The 18730-nt window shown below is 44.3% G+C and overlaps 1 protein-coding gene across 1 annotated transcript in view; it reads right to left on the bottom strand.

The window, feature by feature from the left end:
- Positions 1-15947, bottom strand: part of LOC131192516 (complement C4-like) — a 118000-nt gene extending 102053 nt beyond the window's left edge. The window contains exons 1-2 of the mRNA XM_058171725.1: positions 15793-15947; positions 1456-1654 (exon numbers count right to left, since the gene is read on the bottom strand). Coding sequence (XP_058027708.1) covers positions 1456-1654; positions 15793-15869 — 276 coding nt within the window. The 5' untranslated portion in view covers positions 15870-15947. The remainder of the gene's footprint in view (positions 1-1455; positions 1655-15792) is intronic.
- Between the last annotated feature and the right edge of the window lie 2783 nt (positions 15948-18730).

Here is an 18730-nt window from a genome sequence, read left to right as displayed (position 1 = left end):
AACAGTGTTTCTCAATATTGGCAGCTTGAAGATGTGTGACCTTCACGTCCCAGAGTTCCCATGCTGGCTGGAGAATTCTGGGAGCTGAAATCCAGACATTTTGAAGTTTCCAAGGATCAGAAACACTGATCTAGAATGTCCAGCAGGGCCATTCAGAAAAGTTCTAGAAGTGAAAGCTCACACATCTGGGGAAGGACACCCAGGCTGTAGAAGATGACACCAAGTCACCATTAAACAAATACAATGTTGGCTAGTTTAATGAAAAGAAGGACGAGGGTAGATACGATAGTGGTCCAGTATTTGAGGGGCTGTCACAAAGAAGAGGGAGTCAAGCTATTCTCGAAAGCATCAGAAGGCAGGACAAGAAGTAATGGATGGAAACTAATCAGGGAGAGAAGCAACCTAGAACTAAGGAGAAATTTTCTGATAATTAGAACAACTAACCAGTGGAATCATTTGCCTTCAGAAGTTTTGGGAGCTCCGTCACTGGAGGCCTTTAAGAAAAGATGGGATAGCCATTTGTCTGAAATGATATTGGGTCTCCTGCTGGAACAGGGAGTTGGACTAGATCAGGGGTCACCAAACTTTCGAACCTTAGGGACCACTAAATTCATAATTTTAAATCCCGCGAACCACCAATATGATCTCCTAATGACCAGGTGGGCGTGGCTAGGTGGTCATGTGACTGGGTGGGCATGACTCGATGTCACTCATGTCGAGGGGTGCCTCGCCAGCCTGTTTTCACTTCTCCCCTGCCAGCCACTCCTCGCCTTCCCACCCGGGCTCCTTAGGGCCCCAGCAGGAAGCAGTTATTGGAGCTAAGCAGCCACCACAAGAAAGAGTTGGCAAAACAGCTGGCTCAGTTCAAATTGGATCTGACCGAAAAGAGGCTCAGCAGAAGCACCACATTGAGGACTAGGAGCATAGGCTTTCCAAGCAGAGGGAAGACCTGAGGGAGTGCAGGGCCAAGTACCGGTGCCTGGAGGCTCAGCGGGCTGAGATGGACCACCAGTTCCAGGCCATGAAGCAGTCCCACTGGAACAAGGCCCTCTGTCTCTTTGCCACCAGCGGCACTTCCCTCCAGCCTTCGCCCAAAGCCCCGCACCAGGAGGCTGAAGCAAACTCCAAGTTGGAATTTCTGCCCCCCACCGACCCACACAAAAAACCCCCGAAGGGGGGACTCTCTGCAGCAACACAAACATTCATTGCATGTATTCAGCCCAGGGGCCGTAGTTTGAGGACCCCTGATTTAGTGCAACATAAACAATGCAAATAATTTTTCTGTGGACCACCAACATTTTCTCACGGACCACCAGTGGTCCACGGACCACCAGTTGGTGACCGCTAGACTAGATGACCTCCAAGGTCCCTTCCAACTCTGTTATTCTATGAGCTAATCCATTTCTTTTCTCTCCTAGGGGTGGGACATGCGATCTTCCCAGATGCCAGTCTTACCTTCAAGGTCACATCTTGCACGAATTTTTGGGATGGATTGGATTGAAGGCTGAATGGTGTTTGTTCAGAACACTTTTGTCCGGTCAACTCATTTTGGAAAAAGACATTGCCCTTGAGCCCCGAAGGAGCGTCGTCAACCTGAAGCACAATCCGCACCTCTGCTCCCACTGTCACCACGCTGGGGGCAACTATCAGCAACCTGCAGCATTGGGGAAGAGCAAGAATATTTCATAGCGAGGGCCGTCAACTTCCTTCAGTGTTTAAGTTTTCGCAAGCTCGTCAAAAAAGAAAAGAAAAAAAAAATGGAAATTGGAAAACAAAACCGGAGAAGCCAAAATTAAGTAAGCCACATGGCTTTAACACAAAGCTTGGAGCCTAACTGTGACTCACAAACACATGGCTGGCATTCACACTGGGCAGGCATCTGGCGGGCATCTGAGATGCCTCCTGGGTGAAGCTGAGAACCCCAAATCCCCTTAGGGCTGATGTGGCATTGTGGTAATAGAATAGAATAGAATAGAATATTATTATTATTCTTATTATTCTTATTTATTTATTTATTTATTTATTTATTTATTTATTTATTTATTTATTTATTTATTTATTTATTTATTTATTTATTTATCATATTTATATACCGCCCTATCTCCCGAAGGACTCAGGGCGGTTCACAGGCACTTAAAAACACATAAATACAGAATAAAAACAATTTAAAAAACTTATTTTAAAGCCCGTTAATTAAAATATACAGATAAAACCTAATTAAAACCCATAAATTTAAAATCTAGCTCAGTCCTGCACAATTAAATAAATATGTTTTAAGCCCGCGGCGGAAGGTCCGAAGGTCCGGAAGCTGACGGAGTCCGGGGGGTAGTTCGTTCCAAAGGGTGGGAGCCCCCACAGAGAAGGCCCTTCCCCTGGGCGTCGCCAGACGACATTGCCTCGCTGACGGCACCCTGAGGAGACCCTCTCTGTGAGAGCGCACGGGTCGGTGAGAGGTATTCGGTAGCAGAAGGCGGTCCCGTAAATAACCCGGCCCAATGCCATGGAGCGCTTTAAAGGTGGTCACCAAAACCTTGAAACGCACCCGGAAGGCCACAGGTAGCCAGTGCAGTCTGCGCAGGATGGGTGTTATACGGGAGCCACGAGGGGCTCCATCTATCACCTGGGCATCCAGGCGAGACGTCACGAGCGCGTGAGTGACCGTGCATAGGGTTGTTATTAATTATTATTATTATTATTATTATTATTATTATTATTATTATTATTATTATTATTATTATTATTATTATTATTATTTAATTTCTATACCACCCTTCTCCTGAAGGACTCGGCGGTTTACAGCCAAGTAAAACAACAACAAATAAATACAAAATACAATTAAAACCAATTTTAAAAAACCTATTCAATTTGGCCCATTAATTAAAATATACAATAAAACCATAAAGCCCCATTAAAATTAATAATAAATATCCATTTTATGCCAGTCCTGCACGAAAAAATAAATACGTCTTCAGCTCGCGGCGAAAGGTTAGGAGGTCAGGAAGTTGTCGAAGTCCTGGGGGAAGCTCATTCCAGAGGGTAGGTGCCCCCACAGAGAAGGCCCTCCCCCTGGGGGTCGCCAGCTGACATTGTTTGGCTGACAGCACCCTGAGGAGGCCCTCCCTATGAAAGCGCACAGGACGATGGGAGGCAAACGATAGCAGCAGGCGGTCCCGTAAATAACCCTGTCCTAAGCCATGGAGCGCTTTAAAGGTGGTAACCAACACCTTGAAGTGCACCCGGAAGACCACAGGCAGCCAGTGCAGCTTGTGCAGGAGAAGTGTTATATGGGAGCCACGAGTGGCTCCCTCTATCACCCGCGCAGCCGCATTCTGGACCAACTGGAGCCTCTGGGTGCTCTTCAAGGGGAGCCCCATGTAGAGAGCATTACAGTAGTCCAGGCGAGACGTTACGAGGGCATGAGTGACTGTGCATAAGGAATCCCGGTCTAGAAAGGGGTGCAACTGGCGAATCAGGCGTACCTGATAAAAAGCTCTCCTGGAGACGGTCGTCCGATGTTCTTCAAAAGACAACCGTCCATCCAGGAGGACGCCTAAGTTGCGCACCATGAATAGAATAGAATAGAATAGAATTTTTTATTGGCCAAGTGTGATTTGTCTTGGTGCATATGCCCTCAGTGTACATAAAAGAAAAGATATGCTCATCAAGAATCATAAGGTACAACACTTAATGATAGTCATAGGGTACAAACAAGCAATCAGAAAACAATATCAATCTAAACTGTAAGGATACAAGCAACAAAGTTACAGTCATACAGTCATAAGTGGAAGGAGATGGGTGATGGGAACGATGAGAAGATTAATAGTAGTGCAGATTTAGTCAATAGTTTGACAGTGTTGTGGGAATTATTTGTTCAGCAGAGTGATGGTGTTCGGGAAGAAACTGTTCTTGTGTCTAGTTGTTTTGGTGTGCAGTGCTCTGTAGAGTCGTTTTGAGGGTAGGAGTTGAAACAGTGACGTTTGTGAGGCAAACTTTCAATGGCACTGAAGGCCACCCCTTAACATTTCTGGAGAACAGCTGAGTGCAGTGATGCAAGACGATCGTGACACGGATCGGCTGAGCTATTTCCTGGCATTGGCATAGCATTTGCATGTTTTTGTCCCTATACTTTTTAAAGGACATCGAATTCTTATACAATGGCTTTCATGTACTTGGAAGGAGGGAAAAAACATCTCAGTCAATTTCCATACTTAAACGGAACCACATTTTGGCATTTGATTGACCAACGGACCAATTTAATTTTCACATTCCCATTTTTATCAGTTCACCAGTTTAACTTGGTGAGCTCCTGACAATTACATTTGGGTTTTATCACACTGAATAATTACAGGTGGTTCTTGACTTACAACTGTTCGTTTAGTGACCGGTCAAAGTTACCACAGCACTGAAAAAAAGTGGCTTGTTCTGACTGTTTTTCATACTTAGGACTGTTGCCACATCCCCATGGTCACGTCATCAAAATGTGGACGCTTAGCAACTAGTTCATATTTATGACGGTTGTAGTGTCCACGGTGTCATGTGATCCCTGTTTGCGACCTTCTGACAAGCATTGAACAACCTTGCTACTAACTTAGCATTGTTAAGTGAATCACTTAACAACTGTGATTCACTTAACAACTGTGGCCAGTAAGGTCATAAAATGGAATAAAACTCACTTATTTTTTCTTTTATGTACCCTGAGAGCAGATGCCGTGGTGGCTCAGGCTGTAAGAAGCCTGTTATTAAAACACAGCAGCCTGCAATTACTGCAGGTTCAAGCCCCATCAGGCCCAAGGTTGACTCAGCCTTCCATCCTTTATAAGGTAGGTAAAATGAGGACCCAGATTGTTGGGGGGGCAATTTACAAAGTTGACTTTGTAAATATACAAATAGAATGAGACTATTGCCTTACACACTGTAAGCCGCCCTGAGTCTTTGGAGAAGGGCGGGATATAAATGTAAATAATAAAAAATAATAATAAATGCACCAAGACAAATTCTATTCTATTCTATTCTATTCTATTCTATTCTATTCTATTCTATTCTATTCTATTCTATTCTATTCTATTCTATTCTATTCTATTCTATTCACAACTGTCTTGCTTAACAACAGAAATGTTGGGCTCAATTGTGGTCACAAGTCGTGGACCAATTGTATAACTAATCTTATCTTTAAGTCAAGAACATTTATTACGGCGCCAGTTGCAAGGCAACGCCAATCTTTAACAAAGCTCACTTTTTACCTCAGTCCATTGGAAAACTTGTCCATTAATTCTTAACCTTTATGTTTTCTTTGCTAACAAGAAAGCAGTTTGTATAAAGATGGTTCCTTTTATCTCCATGGCTGCTCTGTTTACTGACAGCCTTTGATAAAGAAGTTAGTCTAAGGCTTTTTGAAAATCCAAATATACACTACTGAGAGAATTACTGCCATTCACTCTCAAAAACGCTCAGGCGATTGGTAAGGAAACCACAACTTTTAACTTTGCAGAGGTCCTCTTATTTATTTATATTTCTTCTTCTTTTTTAGCTGCCACAATCAAGGGATTCTTGATGTGTTGCAATATCAACCACAAAATGTCTGCAGTAATTTTACACAGCCATAAACAACAATTAAACACAGATAAGATCATAAAAGGAGCCAATCAAAAAGTCATAAAGATTTATAGTGATATCCTTTAGTAAGGGGTCCCCCCCCCCACAAGGCTTAGGAATTTTAAGTAACTTTTTGGGACTTTGGGGGAGGTATGGCAACCTGCTTTGCAGAGCTGACAATCATGGCAAAGATCAATAAACTGATTCCAAGACCAATTCCTTGGAATCTCTCCAGAAATGGAGAAGATGGGAGATTGACCATATGTGCTCCGTACGGCTGGTCCTCTCAAAGAGACCACAAAACAGCGGCTTTCTGTGTGTTTGAGCAGCAAGAGACAATGGGATTAGCCATCTCACTTGCAGTTACTGCAGAGATTTTCTGAAATTGCCTATTAACTATTCTAAAGCTATTAGAAACCGTCAAAAAGTACAGATTTGAAAAGTCTTCATTGGGTGAGTTTACTTCAAGCTACACAGAACTCCGTATTACGGGCTAAGAAAAAATTAAGAGAAATCAAATCCTATGACAACATTTAAATGAAAATTGGGAGAAGTATTTTTTTTAAAAAAAAATATGGGAGAAGTAAAAGGAAAGAATATAAAACTGGTTTATTTGATCAAGGTTAGAACACGATTCTGGGCTTTCTGCTGACACCAGGACTGAAAGGATAGATAGAATATGGGATTAAGAAGCAATTGCTTGTAACTTTACTGGGGGTGTTAATTTTTTTTTATACTTGCAACAAAATTTGGAAGTGACTTCTTTATAAACTTTTCTCTTTATTACATTCTGATTTTCCCCCCTTTCTTCTCTGTCCTCTTTTTCCTTCTTTCTCTTCACTTTTTAAAAGTTTAGTTTACATTAGTTTTGCTATTAGTATAAGGCAAATGCTGAATAAAATTGTACTTTTAAAAAAACGGAATCTTTATCAAGTTTTAAAAGTTTTTCATCTGGTGCTTATAATTTTTTTTAATTGCCATTTTTGGCTATAATTCATGGCTGACATTTCCAAAACCTTTCCTAAATCTCTCTTTAAAAAAAAAAGTAGCCTTTTGCAATCCTTTTGGCTTGAGCTGGATTTGAGGGACAAGATGCATATTTTTGCTAGCAAGTCATCAAGTTGACATTTGGCAAAACATTTGGGTGGATGCTCTCAAAATATAGTCTTTCTTAAAAAGTCCTAGAATTATTATTGTCTGACAGTCAATATTTCTCCACTATTTCTACTGTTATGGTAGCCTTTTGGCTTGGCCCTAAGCTTCTTCGCCTCATTGTTGTTAAGTACATCACTGGCTGCTTTTAAGAAAGATCTAAAGCATGCTGGCTGGGGAATTCTGGGAGTTGAAATCCCCACCTCCTAAAGTTGCCAAGCTTGAAAAAAATATTGATCTAAAAACTCACATTAAATTTAAATTTAAAGGTACACGGCAGTATGGTAGTTAGTAAAGCGAAATGGTAGGGCTGCTTTGTGATAGGTAGTCATGAATTTACGACCACAATTGAGCTCAAAATTTCTGTTGCTAACTGAAATTAAGCGAGTTTTGCCACATTTTAGGATTTTTCTTGCCAGAGTTGTGACGTGAATTGTCGCAGTTGGTAAATTAGGTTGTTAAGTGAAACTGGTTTCCCCATTGACTTTCCTTGTCAGAAGGTCGCAAAAGGGAATCACATGACTCTGGGACACTGCAACCGTCATAAATATGAGTCAGTTGCCAAGCATCTGAATTTTGATCATGTGACCCTGGAGATGCCGCAATGGTCATAAGTGTGAAAAATGGTCCTAAGTCACTCTTTCCAGTGATGTTGTAACTCTGAAGGGTCCATTAAAAGAACTGTTGTAAGTCGAGGACTACTTTTACAGCAGATAGAGCAGTTATCAGGTATATTTGTGTATGATTTTATAGCTATATAACTGTGATTTTTACAGGATAAGAAAGATGTTGTGGTGCATAGTAAACTTGTTGCTTTTGCATAATTTTTATTGGGTAATTTTGAACGTGTTTGGACTGTGTTCCAACAGGATGTCAGAGAAACATATTTCTTTTTGTTTATTTGATTGAGCTTTGCTCGGCCCAACAGGGAAAGCCAAAAATTGTAATGTAACACAGCTGTAGAATACAGACATTTAATCTGATCTACCAGGGCACAAAATATACAGATATGCATACACAAACACACACACGCATAGACATATATGCAAAATCAGGCAGGTTCTCTCTCTTCGAAGATATGGTTGCAATCTATCAAATGCTGTTTATGGACTGGATTTATGATCTTTCCATTCAAAACAAACAAGAAACTTTCAAGGACCAGAGAGTGTGGTTTCCACAATTTCGCAATATTGATGTTGGCTGAATTGTAGACATTCCGATGCTTCTAATCTCCCCACCACCCCCCGTCACCCGCCCCTTCCTAACTTCAAAGTCCTTTATACCAATATCCATTCTGGACTTTTCAGAATTGCTTAAACTCCGATTTACATATTGGATTAAATGAGGATTAAGCCATATATATATATTTTGTTTGTTTGTTTTCTGAGGTTTTCGCGGTTGTTTGCATGTAGGTCTTTGGTTATTCGGGTTTTCTCCCACGTAAAATTGGAAGTGTCTTGGCGACGTTGCGACGAAGTCTCATTCGTCATCTTCAGGCTTCAGCTTCGTGCTTCTAGGAGCAATGTGTGATCGCAGCTGTTTCTTCCTTTTAACTGCTAGTGGGGGTTTGAACTGATTGGGTGGGAGCTTGGCTGTGCTCTGATTGGATGGGGTTTTTGTTGTGCTCTGATTGGATGGGGGGGTGTCCTGTTTGGGTGGGGGCTTGGTTGTGCTCAGATTAGTCTGAGTTGCAAGGGGATTACCCTGCAACTCAGATCACCCCTGTCACCTGTCACCTGTCATTGCCAACCTCTACATGGAACACTTTGAAACCCAAGCTCTAGAAAAATCTGATCACAAACCCAAACTCTGGCTCAGATACGTAGACGACACCTTCATAATCTGGCCACACGGGAAAGAAAAACTTGACAACTTCCTCACACACCTCAATAGCCTACACCCCAAAATACAGTTCACCATGGAAACTGCTATCAAAGAGCAATCTAACGCTGGCAAACGCTCTGGACGAGGCCAGAGCTCATGAAATGTCGACCCAAGCAGCGGAAACCCTACAAAAGCCACTCACGCCAACAGCGAGCGCGAGCGCGAAAGCAATACCGGTCCACAATGAAGAAATCCAGACCGAATCAGACGGCGAGGATGAGGAAGGAGTTTGCCTCACCGAGAGAAGGGGCAAAGAAGACCGGGAGGAATGCGGAAGTTGCGGAGGGCAACACCAGCGTCAACGATGCAAGTTCAAGGACGCTACATGTCGGCGGTGCGAGAAGAAGGGGCATCTGGCTCAAGTCTGTCGAGCACCCCAACCTTCCCGCCGAAAATTCAAACCGACCAATCAGAGCGCAGGATCGGCAAGGCGACCCGCGATTGGTCAAAACAAAAAGGGCGCGAACTCAAATCGAACGACCGTGATCATAGGCCGTGCAGCAACCCGCGTCGAGAAGAAAATCTTCACTAAACCAAAAATCGAAGGAGTGCCGTGTCGACTAGAAGTGGACACCGGGTCAGCGATCACAATCATGTCCTGGGACACTTTTGCGAAAGCGTTGCCGAGAATCGCCAAACGCAAACTGCAAACACAGCGGCTACGAGTTCACGACTACCAAGGGAATCGCATCCCTGTTCGAGGGACCACCTCCGTCCGCGTCGAGTACGGACCACACCAGAAGACCCTGCCAATCACGATAGTCGAAGGGACCCTGCCAAGCCTGTTGGGACTAGACTGGTTCCGTGCATTGGGCATGGGAGTGACTGGCATCTACCGAAGTGACTTTAACCTAAAAGACACACTCATGAACGAGTTCGAAGATGTCTTCAAGGACTGCCTGGGCAGGTACAAGGGGACCCCTATTTCCTTCAATTTAGACCCCCAGGTAGCCCCCATACGGTTAAAAGCAAGGAGAGTCCCTTTTGCCCTTAAACCCAAGATTGATAAGGAGATAGACAAGCTCATTAGTCAGGGGATACTAGTGCCAGTCGATCATGCAAAATGGGAGACGCCAATCGTCACCCCAGTGAAATCAGATGGGTCAGTTAGAATCTGCGCTGACTACAAGGCAACGTTAAACAAAGCCTTGCAAAAAAGCGCCTACCCGGTCCCCGTGGTACAACATTTGCTGCACTCGCTGGGGTAAGGGCAGGTATTTGCCAAATTAGATTTGGCCCAAGCATATCAACAACTGCCCGTAGACGCCAACACAGCCGAAGCCCAGACAATTGTGACTCACAGAGGTGCTTTCAAGTGTACCCGGTTACAGTTTGGGGTGAGTGTGGCTCCTGGTCTATTCCAAAATTTAATGGAGCAACTTCTGCAAGGGGTCCCGGGGGTAGTCCCCTATTTCGATGATGTATTAGTATCAGCCGAAAATTTAGAAGAATTGGGGGAGCGTTTGAGAAAGGTTCTGGGCATTTTCCGGTCAGCCGGTCTAAAGGTTAAAGTGAACAAATGCCAGATAGGGGTAGAATCCGTAGAGTTCTTGGGCTATAGAATAGACAAGGAGGGAATTCACCCCACTGAAAGCAAGGTCAAGGCAATCCGAAAGGCTCCAGCGCCTAAAAACAAACCAGAGCTACAGGCATTCCTGGGTCTAGTGAATTTTTACGCGGTCTTTTTAAAAAATAAGGCAACCGTTGCCGAGCCGCTACATAAGCTACTGGGAAAGAATACTGCTTGGTCTTGGGGAAAGTCGGAAGCTAAGGCTTTCGAAGCGGTAAAAAACCTACTCTCGAGCGATAGCTTACTGGTTCAGTATCATAGCTCATTGCCATTGGTATTAGTCTGCGATGCTTCCCCTTACGGGGTGGGGGCTGTGCTCAGCCACAGGTTTCCAAATGGCACAGAAGCCCCAATAGCCTTCTACTCCAGAACGATGTCCTCGACAGAGAGGAACTATAGCCAGTTGAATAAGGAAGCTATTGTGTCAGGGGTAAAAAAGTTTCACGAATACGTTTTTGGTAGAGACTTTGAAATTGTGACTGACCATAGACCACTGTTAGGAATACTGGCTGGCGACCGCCCAACGCCTGTGGCACTTTCGCCACGATTGACCCGATGGACTATCTTCTTAGCCGCCTATTCCTACAAACTGCAGCATCGGCCCGGAAAAGAGTTGGGGCATGCGGACGCTTTAAGCAGATGCCCACTACCAGGGGCGATCGAAGACCCCACCCCGGGGACACCCATATTGTTAATTGACTCTCTGGACTCTGGCCCAGTCACATCTAAGGAGGTGGCTCGGGCGTCATACCGGGACATTACTTTGAGAACTGTACTTGGTTGGGTACAAAGAGGGTGGCCCGCTGTGCCGGGCGAGCGTTTTAAAGAATTTGTTAAAAAACGTGAAGAGCTTTCGGCTCAAGGGGGGTGCCTGCTATGGGGGGATAGAGTGGTGATCCCAGAAAAATTGAGGAAAAGGGTGTTGGACCTCCTCCACGAGGGTCACCCAGGGATCGTTAGGATGAAGGGTCTAGCGAGAAGCTATGTGTGGTGGCCCTTAATGGACTCAGAAATTGCTGAAAGGGTAGGGAAATGCCAGGCCTGCCAGGAGTCCAGACCGCTACCCCCAACGGCCCCGGTTCGGGAATGGGAGAAACCCCAGGGCCCCTGGTCTAGAATACACATTGATTTTGCCGGCCCCTTCCACGGCCAAACTTTCCTGGTCGTAGTAGATGCCTACTCCAAGTGGCTGGAAATTATTCTCATGAGATCCATGACAGCCGAGGCCGTGATCTCAGTCCTACGGCATCTATTTGTAACCCATGGGTTGCCCGACACGCTAGTTTCCGATAACGGCCCGCAATTCACGGCAGCCCAATTTGAGGAGTATTTGGCAGAAGAGGGCATCCGACATGCCCTCTCGGCACCCTTTCACCCTGCGACGAATGGCCTTGCAGAGCGTTCCGTCCGGAGCGCAAAAGAGGCATTGTCCAGACTTAAGCCAGGCGACTGGCAAACAAAAATCGATGTTTTCCTGGCCGTCCAACACAGAACCCCCTGTGTCACAACCAGCAGAAGCCCAGCCGAATTACTAATGGGCCGAAAGCTCAGGTGCCCCCTAGACCGGCTAAATCCAAACTATACGCCGGAGGGTTACAAGGGGAAAATAGGAAAAACAAGAGAAATGGACATAGGCGACCGAGTGTGGGCACACAACTATGGTGAAGGCCCAACATGGATAGCAGGACAAATCCTAAATAGAACGGGTCCAAAATCATACTTGGTAGAGTTAAAGGACGGCCGAGTATGGAGGCGCCACATAGACCAAATACGGAAACGCATAGCCGAACAATCTGAATTAATCGAAACGGGCCCTGACTACACCATGTTTGATTCCACAGCTGACTCAAACCCGACAAAATTGCAGGACTTATCTGAAATTCCGGAGGTCCAGCGACGCCCACAGGTTCCAGTAGAAAATAGCAGGGACGACTCGGCTATTAATCCAGGGCCGGATGGCCTAGAGGAGGAGCTGAGAGGAGCAAACAGCCCCTCCGGTCAGCTCGACCCACTCCCAGGGAATGTACTGCGCAGGTCCGAAAGAGTCAGGAGACGCTCAGTCTATTTGCGTGATTACGTTGAAAAATAATATGTAAATATGGGTAAAGTGTTTTCTGGGAGGGAAGGAGTGTAATGTATCTTTAAATGGTTTTGGCGGGAAACAAGCACGTTGCTGATTGGTTGAAGCCGCCGGTTGAACTGTATATAAGGAGAGGTTTTTCCCCAGCCTGGTCGCTGGGTTCACCATATATTAAAGAGCTGTTGTCACTACCCTGGTCTCCAGCCTCGTTACTTCCCGAACTTAACAGTTTGTATGTAGGTCTTTGGTTGTTCGGGTTTTCTCCCATGTAAAATTGGAAGTGTCTTGGCGACGTTTCGACGAAGTCTCATTCGTCATCTTCAGGCTGGTGTTTACTGCTTCGTGCTTCTAGGAGCAATATGTGATCGCAGCTGTTTCTTCCTTTTAACTGCTAGTGGGGGTTTGAACTGATTGGTTGGGAGCTTGGCTGTGTTCTGATTGGGTGGAGGTGTGTTCTGATTGGTTGGGGGGTTTGGCTGTGCAATGGCAATCACATGATGCTGTAACCTCACTGATTGGCAAGGTTGACGTGATCATGAAGGCTGGCGAGGAGTCACTGCCGCCACAACTTCAACTGGTTGCTAAATGAATGGTTGTAAGGCGAGGACTATCTGTATTTTCCTGTTTGCATTCTTGACTTAATAATAAGCTACAACTCCTCCAGCACAACTTGATGTATCACAAGCCTAAAAAGCCGTGTTTCCCTTTTTTATTTTTTTTAATTGAAGTTTGCAATAATATAAAATACAAACAGAAACAAAGGGATAGGGAGAAGGAAAAGAAGGGGAAAGATTGGAAGGTAAACGGAAAAGGAAAAATAGCTAGGACTTCCAACTTCACCAAGGGAAGCTTTCAAGGAGAGACTGGACTACCACCTGTCAGAAATGGTGTAGGGTCTCCTGCTTGGGCAGGGGGGTTGGACTAGATGACCTACAAGGTCCCTTCCGTTATTCTGTTGTTCTGAAACTTTTTTGGGTGCAGTAGAATACAAAGTGCTGTCACAATCTCACCTTTTCGCCTTACATGTTTAGTAAGTGCTAGCTATTTCTATAATAGCACATCAACCTAATCATCAAAACCTAAGATCAAAGTTTCATTTGTTTTGTTTTGTTTTATTTGTTCGTTTTGAGTGTAAAGTCCAGAAGTGGTTTCCAAGTACAAACAAAGTTCGATAAATTCTTTTCTTTAATTAGAGCAGTTAAATTTTGCCATCTCTGCCGGTTTTTCAACCTTGGCTACTTTAAGATGTGTGAACGTGGCTGATTGGGGAATTCTGGGAGCTGAAGTCCACATATCTTAAAAGTGCCAAAGTTGAGAAATGGTGGATTCAAACAGAGCTTCCTAGCTGCTTAGCCTCAGGAAAACTCAGCCCTATCCAGAGATTGTTTAGACAGCTAACTGTATTCAGCCAGAGATCATAGTTGACAATGCAGGCTGGCTGATTCATAAGACACATGAAAGCAGCCCCTTTATCGTGTTATTGCAATGTGTGAACCAGTCCTTGACAATGTTTGTATAGCAGATGAGGTATGGTTTGTTTAACCTTCGTTTACTGAAAAAGTAACAAATTGGCTGGGTTCATGTATTATACCAGTTTATACTGGTGGTTTGTGCAATATGATGTTGACCATGTTGTCTCACTAGAATCAGAGGTGGGTTTCAGCAGGTTCTGACCAGTTCTGGAGAACCAGTAACAGAAATTTTGGGTTGTTCGGAGAACCAGTAAATAGCACCCCTGACTGGCCCCGCCCCCATCTATTCTCTGCCTCCCGAGTCCCAGCTGATCGGGAGGAAATGGGGATTTTGCAGTAACCTTCCCCTGGAATGGGGTGGGAATGGATATTTTACAGTATCCTTCCCCTGCCACGCACAACAAGCCATGCCCCACCCACAGAACCGGTAGTAAAAAATTTTTGAATCCCACCACTGACTAGAAGACAGGGACTCCTCGACTTATGACCACAACGGAGCCAAAAATTTCCATTGCTAAGCAACACAGTTTTTAAGTTTTTTTTTTTGTTTACATTTATATCCCACCCTTCTCCGAAGACTCAGGGCGGCTTACAGTGTATAAGGCAATAGTCTCATTCTATTTGTATATTTTTACAAAGTCAACTTATTGCCCCCCCCAACAATCTGGGTCTTCATTTTACCTACCTTATAAAGGATGGAAGGCTGAGTCAACCTTGGGCCGGGCTTGAACCTGCAGTAATTGCAGGCAGCTGTGTTCTAATAACAGGCTCCTTATAGCCTGAGCTAATTCGGCCCCATTTTAGTTTTGCTGATTCATAAGACACATGAAAGCAGTTTTGCCCCATTTTATGAGTTTTGCCCACCTTTCTTGCCACGGTTAGTAAATGAATCACTGCCGTTGTTAAGTTAGTAACACAGTTGTTAAATGGAACTAGCTTCCCCCTTGACTTTGGTTGTCAGGAGGTGGCAAAAGGGGATCACATGAGCCTGGGATACTGCAACCGTCATAATTACATGCCAGTTGCCAAGCATCTGAATTTTGGTCATATGACCACAGGATAACTGTAATGGTCATAAGTGTGAAAAATGTCCCTGAGTCACTTTTTTCCCAGTACTGTTGTAACTTTGAACTATTGCTAAACAAATGGTTGTAACTTGAGGACTACCTGCAAAATAAGAAAATAAAATACATGGCGCTGCATGAAACCTCTTGGCTGCTCTCTGGAGGAACCAATAGATTGAACCCCTCAGGAATCAGAGGCATTTTAAGGAGGAAAAGAGGCTTTTTAAAGCTACCCTTTTACTTTTTAAATTCTTAAAATTCTCATTCATAACAGGACCTCATAAACAGGTCCTGTCGGGATAGAGGAATTGTAAAACCATTGGGGGTAACTTCCCTGCCAATCAAAGCCACTCATACTTTGTCCCAACAGTTGCTTAAAAAGAAATTTATTTCATTTTCATTCTCTAAACATACATTTCTAATACTTTTTCATTTTAAAAGTCTCATTTAGGTGCCCTTATGGTAACAAGGCATCACATACTTCCTGCTGTGCAAAATAATAATAATAATAAATGACAGAAACCTTGAAAAAGGCGCATAATAATAATACTAATAATTGCAACAACGCTCAGTTCGATTTTGAAATTTTAAAGTAAGGACGAAGCACGTATAGTTCACGTAGCTAGAACATGTTTCCTAACAAGCGTTTTTCCCCAGCCTTCCTTAAGCAAAATCAAAGACAGTTTAAGTCAAGTGAAAACAGAAAACAGAAAGCAGAGGCTGGATTTACTCACTCACAGCATGCAAGTAGATTTAAATAAAATAATGTGGCAGTCTCTTTTAGAGCCGCGGCCCTGAGACTTTACCTCAGAGGCAAGCAGAAATCAATAGGTAAAGGTTTACTTAGCAAAATTGAGCAAAAGCTGCAAGAGAGATTTCATGTGCCGGGGATGGTCTTTGCTGTGCTAAAACAGCAGCTTGCTAATGAGAATTATAATTGAGGAAGAGAAGCTGGTATATCTGCAGGACTTTACTCACCTTGGTGCTTGATGGCTGATCGCTATCAAAACTCCCATCCATGATAGCCAAAGAAGGAACCGGTTATGAGAGGACATCTCTGGACCACGTCTGCCCTGCCCGATGCTTTCTTCAGCTCTGGCCAAGACTGCCAGAGGATTTTGCAATTAATTGCTGGGACAAGCGTGGGGAGGGGAGCCAGTGTGTGAGTCAGATAACTTGGAGGATTTCCAGCTGAAAAGAAAGCAAAACTTAGCAAGAGCTACCAAACTTAGCCCGGCTACCCAGTGAATTCTGTCCAATTCTATCTGAGCTCTCCAGTTGGAGCTGTCTCAAAGAACCACAGGTCTGATGTATGGATATATCATTGGTTCAGGTTTTCTTAGGCCTCACAGCCGGGAGAACTTGACTTGACTTTTTTCAGTGCTACATGACAGACATGATTAATAGTCTTTCCCTGAATTAGGTTTCTATTCCGCTGAACATTCCCTGAGTTAGATGCATAGTTTTGCTCTCCCTGAAGTGGGCCCCTACCTTTCCCTGAGTTAGTTTTACATTCCTGAGTTGGGTTTCTATTCAGGTAGAATGCATGATTTCCTGAAAAACACGTGGTATTTTGCTAATACGTATACTCTAAACGCTTGCTGATTGGTGATGTTAAGTTTCTATATGCTAATTCCCTCCTTGCTGTAGTTACCCCTCCCTGCTAAAACTGCATAATAAAAGAGACTGTTGCGATCTAAGGGATCTCTTTTTACAACATTCTCCTTTTACAACCCTTTCTTCGTGCTATCTCATTTTGAAGAACTCCTGGTGTGGTGTCTTTTATTTGGCTTCTTTCGTCCTTGCGAGGACCCACTAAATTGTCTCAGCGAGGGCTGAGACCCGTTCCTGCGGGAACCCAGGACAACATTAACAGGGAACCTAGGACAACAAATAATTGTTGCAGACCAACAGCAACACTGATGGAATTGAGTAATGCTCCCTCTGCCCCAGTTGGCTGCGAGTGATGGGAGCTGTAGTCCAGGGGTGAAATCCAGCAGGTTCTGACAGGTTCTGGAGAACTGGTAGCGGAAAGTTTGAGCAGTTCGGAGAACCAGCAAATACCACCTCTGGCTGGCCCCAGAGTGGGGTGGAATGCAGATTTTGCAGTATCCTTCCCCTGCCACACCACCAAGCCATGCCCACCAAGCCACACCATGTCCACCAAGCCATGCCCACAGAACCGCTAGTAAAAAAATGGGATTTCACCACTGCTGTACTCCAATTCAAAGGTAGCAGTTTATCCTGCATCCTAAGGCTCGCTGCGCACCTTGCCCTTCGCTATGGCTTGTTTAATCGTGGTTCATCAAACAAACCATCATGGGATTGGTTGGCTCAGCACATGAAGCCATAAACCAGAGTTTCAAAATCCTTCCAATGTTTAATTCAAACCAACCACAGTTTGACTTATTCCAGTTGCTGGGTTGTGATTTAGTGTCACATATGAACAGAGTCAGTTCTGGCTTTAAATTCATTTAGTTATTTAAAAGCTGGCTTGGTGCAATTTTGGTTGTGGACAATGTACTACCAGGTAGTACATTTACATGGCAACAGATCATTGACAAACCATAGTTTGGCTTCATTTGACCTACTGAGTTGCAAACTAATGAACTAATGTTTGTTAGTTTGCAACTCGGTGGGGCAGATGAAGCCAAAGTATGGTTTGTTAATGATCTGTTGCTATATAAATCCAAGCCCTCTTAACCTTTTTAACAGTGTTTTTAAAACTTGGCAGCTTTAAGGTGTGTGGACTTCAACTCCCAGAATTCCCCCAGCCAGCAAACTGGCTGGGGGAATCCTGGAAATTGAAGTCCACACATCTTAAAGTGGTCAAATTTGAAAAACAAACAAAAACCAGTTTTAGCATGACGTGAGAACCAGTCCATCAAATCAAACCAAACCTTTTACTTCTCCCCTTCTTTCGTCAGCTTTCTTTCATTTACACCTGGTATCAATATGGATTAGTAACTTGGAACTGTAACTTTAAAGGAGTTCGGCCTGGGTCATGAGGACTTTCAGCTGTACACAGGGTGGAGAGAAAATAACATCCGAGCAACTATCAAGATAATCTTGAGCGATGATGGTAGAGAAATAGGGAAATTCCCTGCAATAAAAGAGAGCTTAAGGCATTCCAGCAGATGAGCTAAGGTCTGGTTGTTATTCTGACGGCTGTGAAAAATAAACTAAGCTTGATGGTTGAGTAAAATACAAGCTGATAAGCAAAACAACCTTTCGTCTAATTGCTTGTAAACACTTTATTTGCCCGTCTGCTGGGATGGTCAAAAACTCAAGAGGACAGATGCAACTGTGTGAGTAAAGCTTTAATCATATTGCTCCAGCCATTATCTTGACTTTTTTGCTCATACCCTGTGGTTATCCCTGCACAGTGCAAATATCCCTGAGTGACACTAGAACAGGGTTGTCAAACTCAGGGCCAGTGTGTCCTGTGTAGCCATCCTGGAAAATGTAAGAGGCCAGCTGGCATTGCTTCGGCCCTGTCTACCCAATACGAAGAGGAAACATGCCAGCAGTTTGGGGAGTGGTGTCAAGCTTGCCACACCTACCCAGTCATCCCCCCCAGGTCAACCACAGCCCTAATGCAGCCCTCAGTGAAATTGAGTTTGACACCAGTGGAACGGCTTGCCTCCAGAAGATGTGGGTGCTCCCGCAGTGGAGGATTTTAAGAAGAGATTGGATAATCATTTGTCTGATGATTATCAAATCCTGATTATCCTCACCCTCTACAGCCCCCCTCCAAGCTCTCAGCAGCCTCGGGTGGCTCGTGGCGGGGGGGGGGGTGTCAGCGCCCCAAGCACTACTAACCAGGGCAGCATCAGTCGGGGACGAAATACCTTTGCCCCCCCCAGCCCCCTCTTCCATAGGGAGAGACCCTGTAAACCCCACCTGATGGATCCCT

The sequence above is a fragment of the Ahaetulla prasina genome, chromosome 2 (assembly GCF_028640845.1).
Source record: "Ahaetulla prasina isolate Xishuangbanna chromosome 2, ASM2864084v1, whole genome shotgun sequence".
NCBI classification, from domain to species: Eukaryota; Metazoa; Chordata; class Lepidosauria; order Squamata; family Colubridae; genus Ahaetulla; species Ahaetulla prasina.
This window is presented reverse-complemented; position numbering and strand designations above follow the sequence as displayed.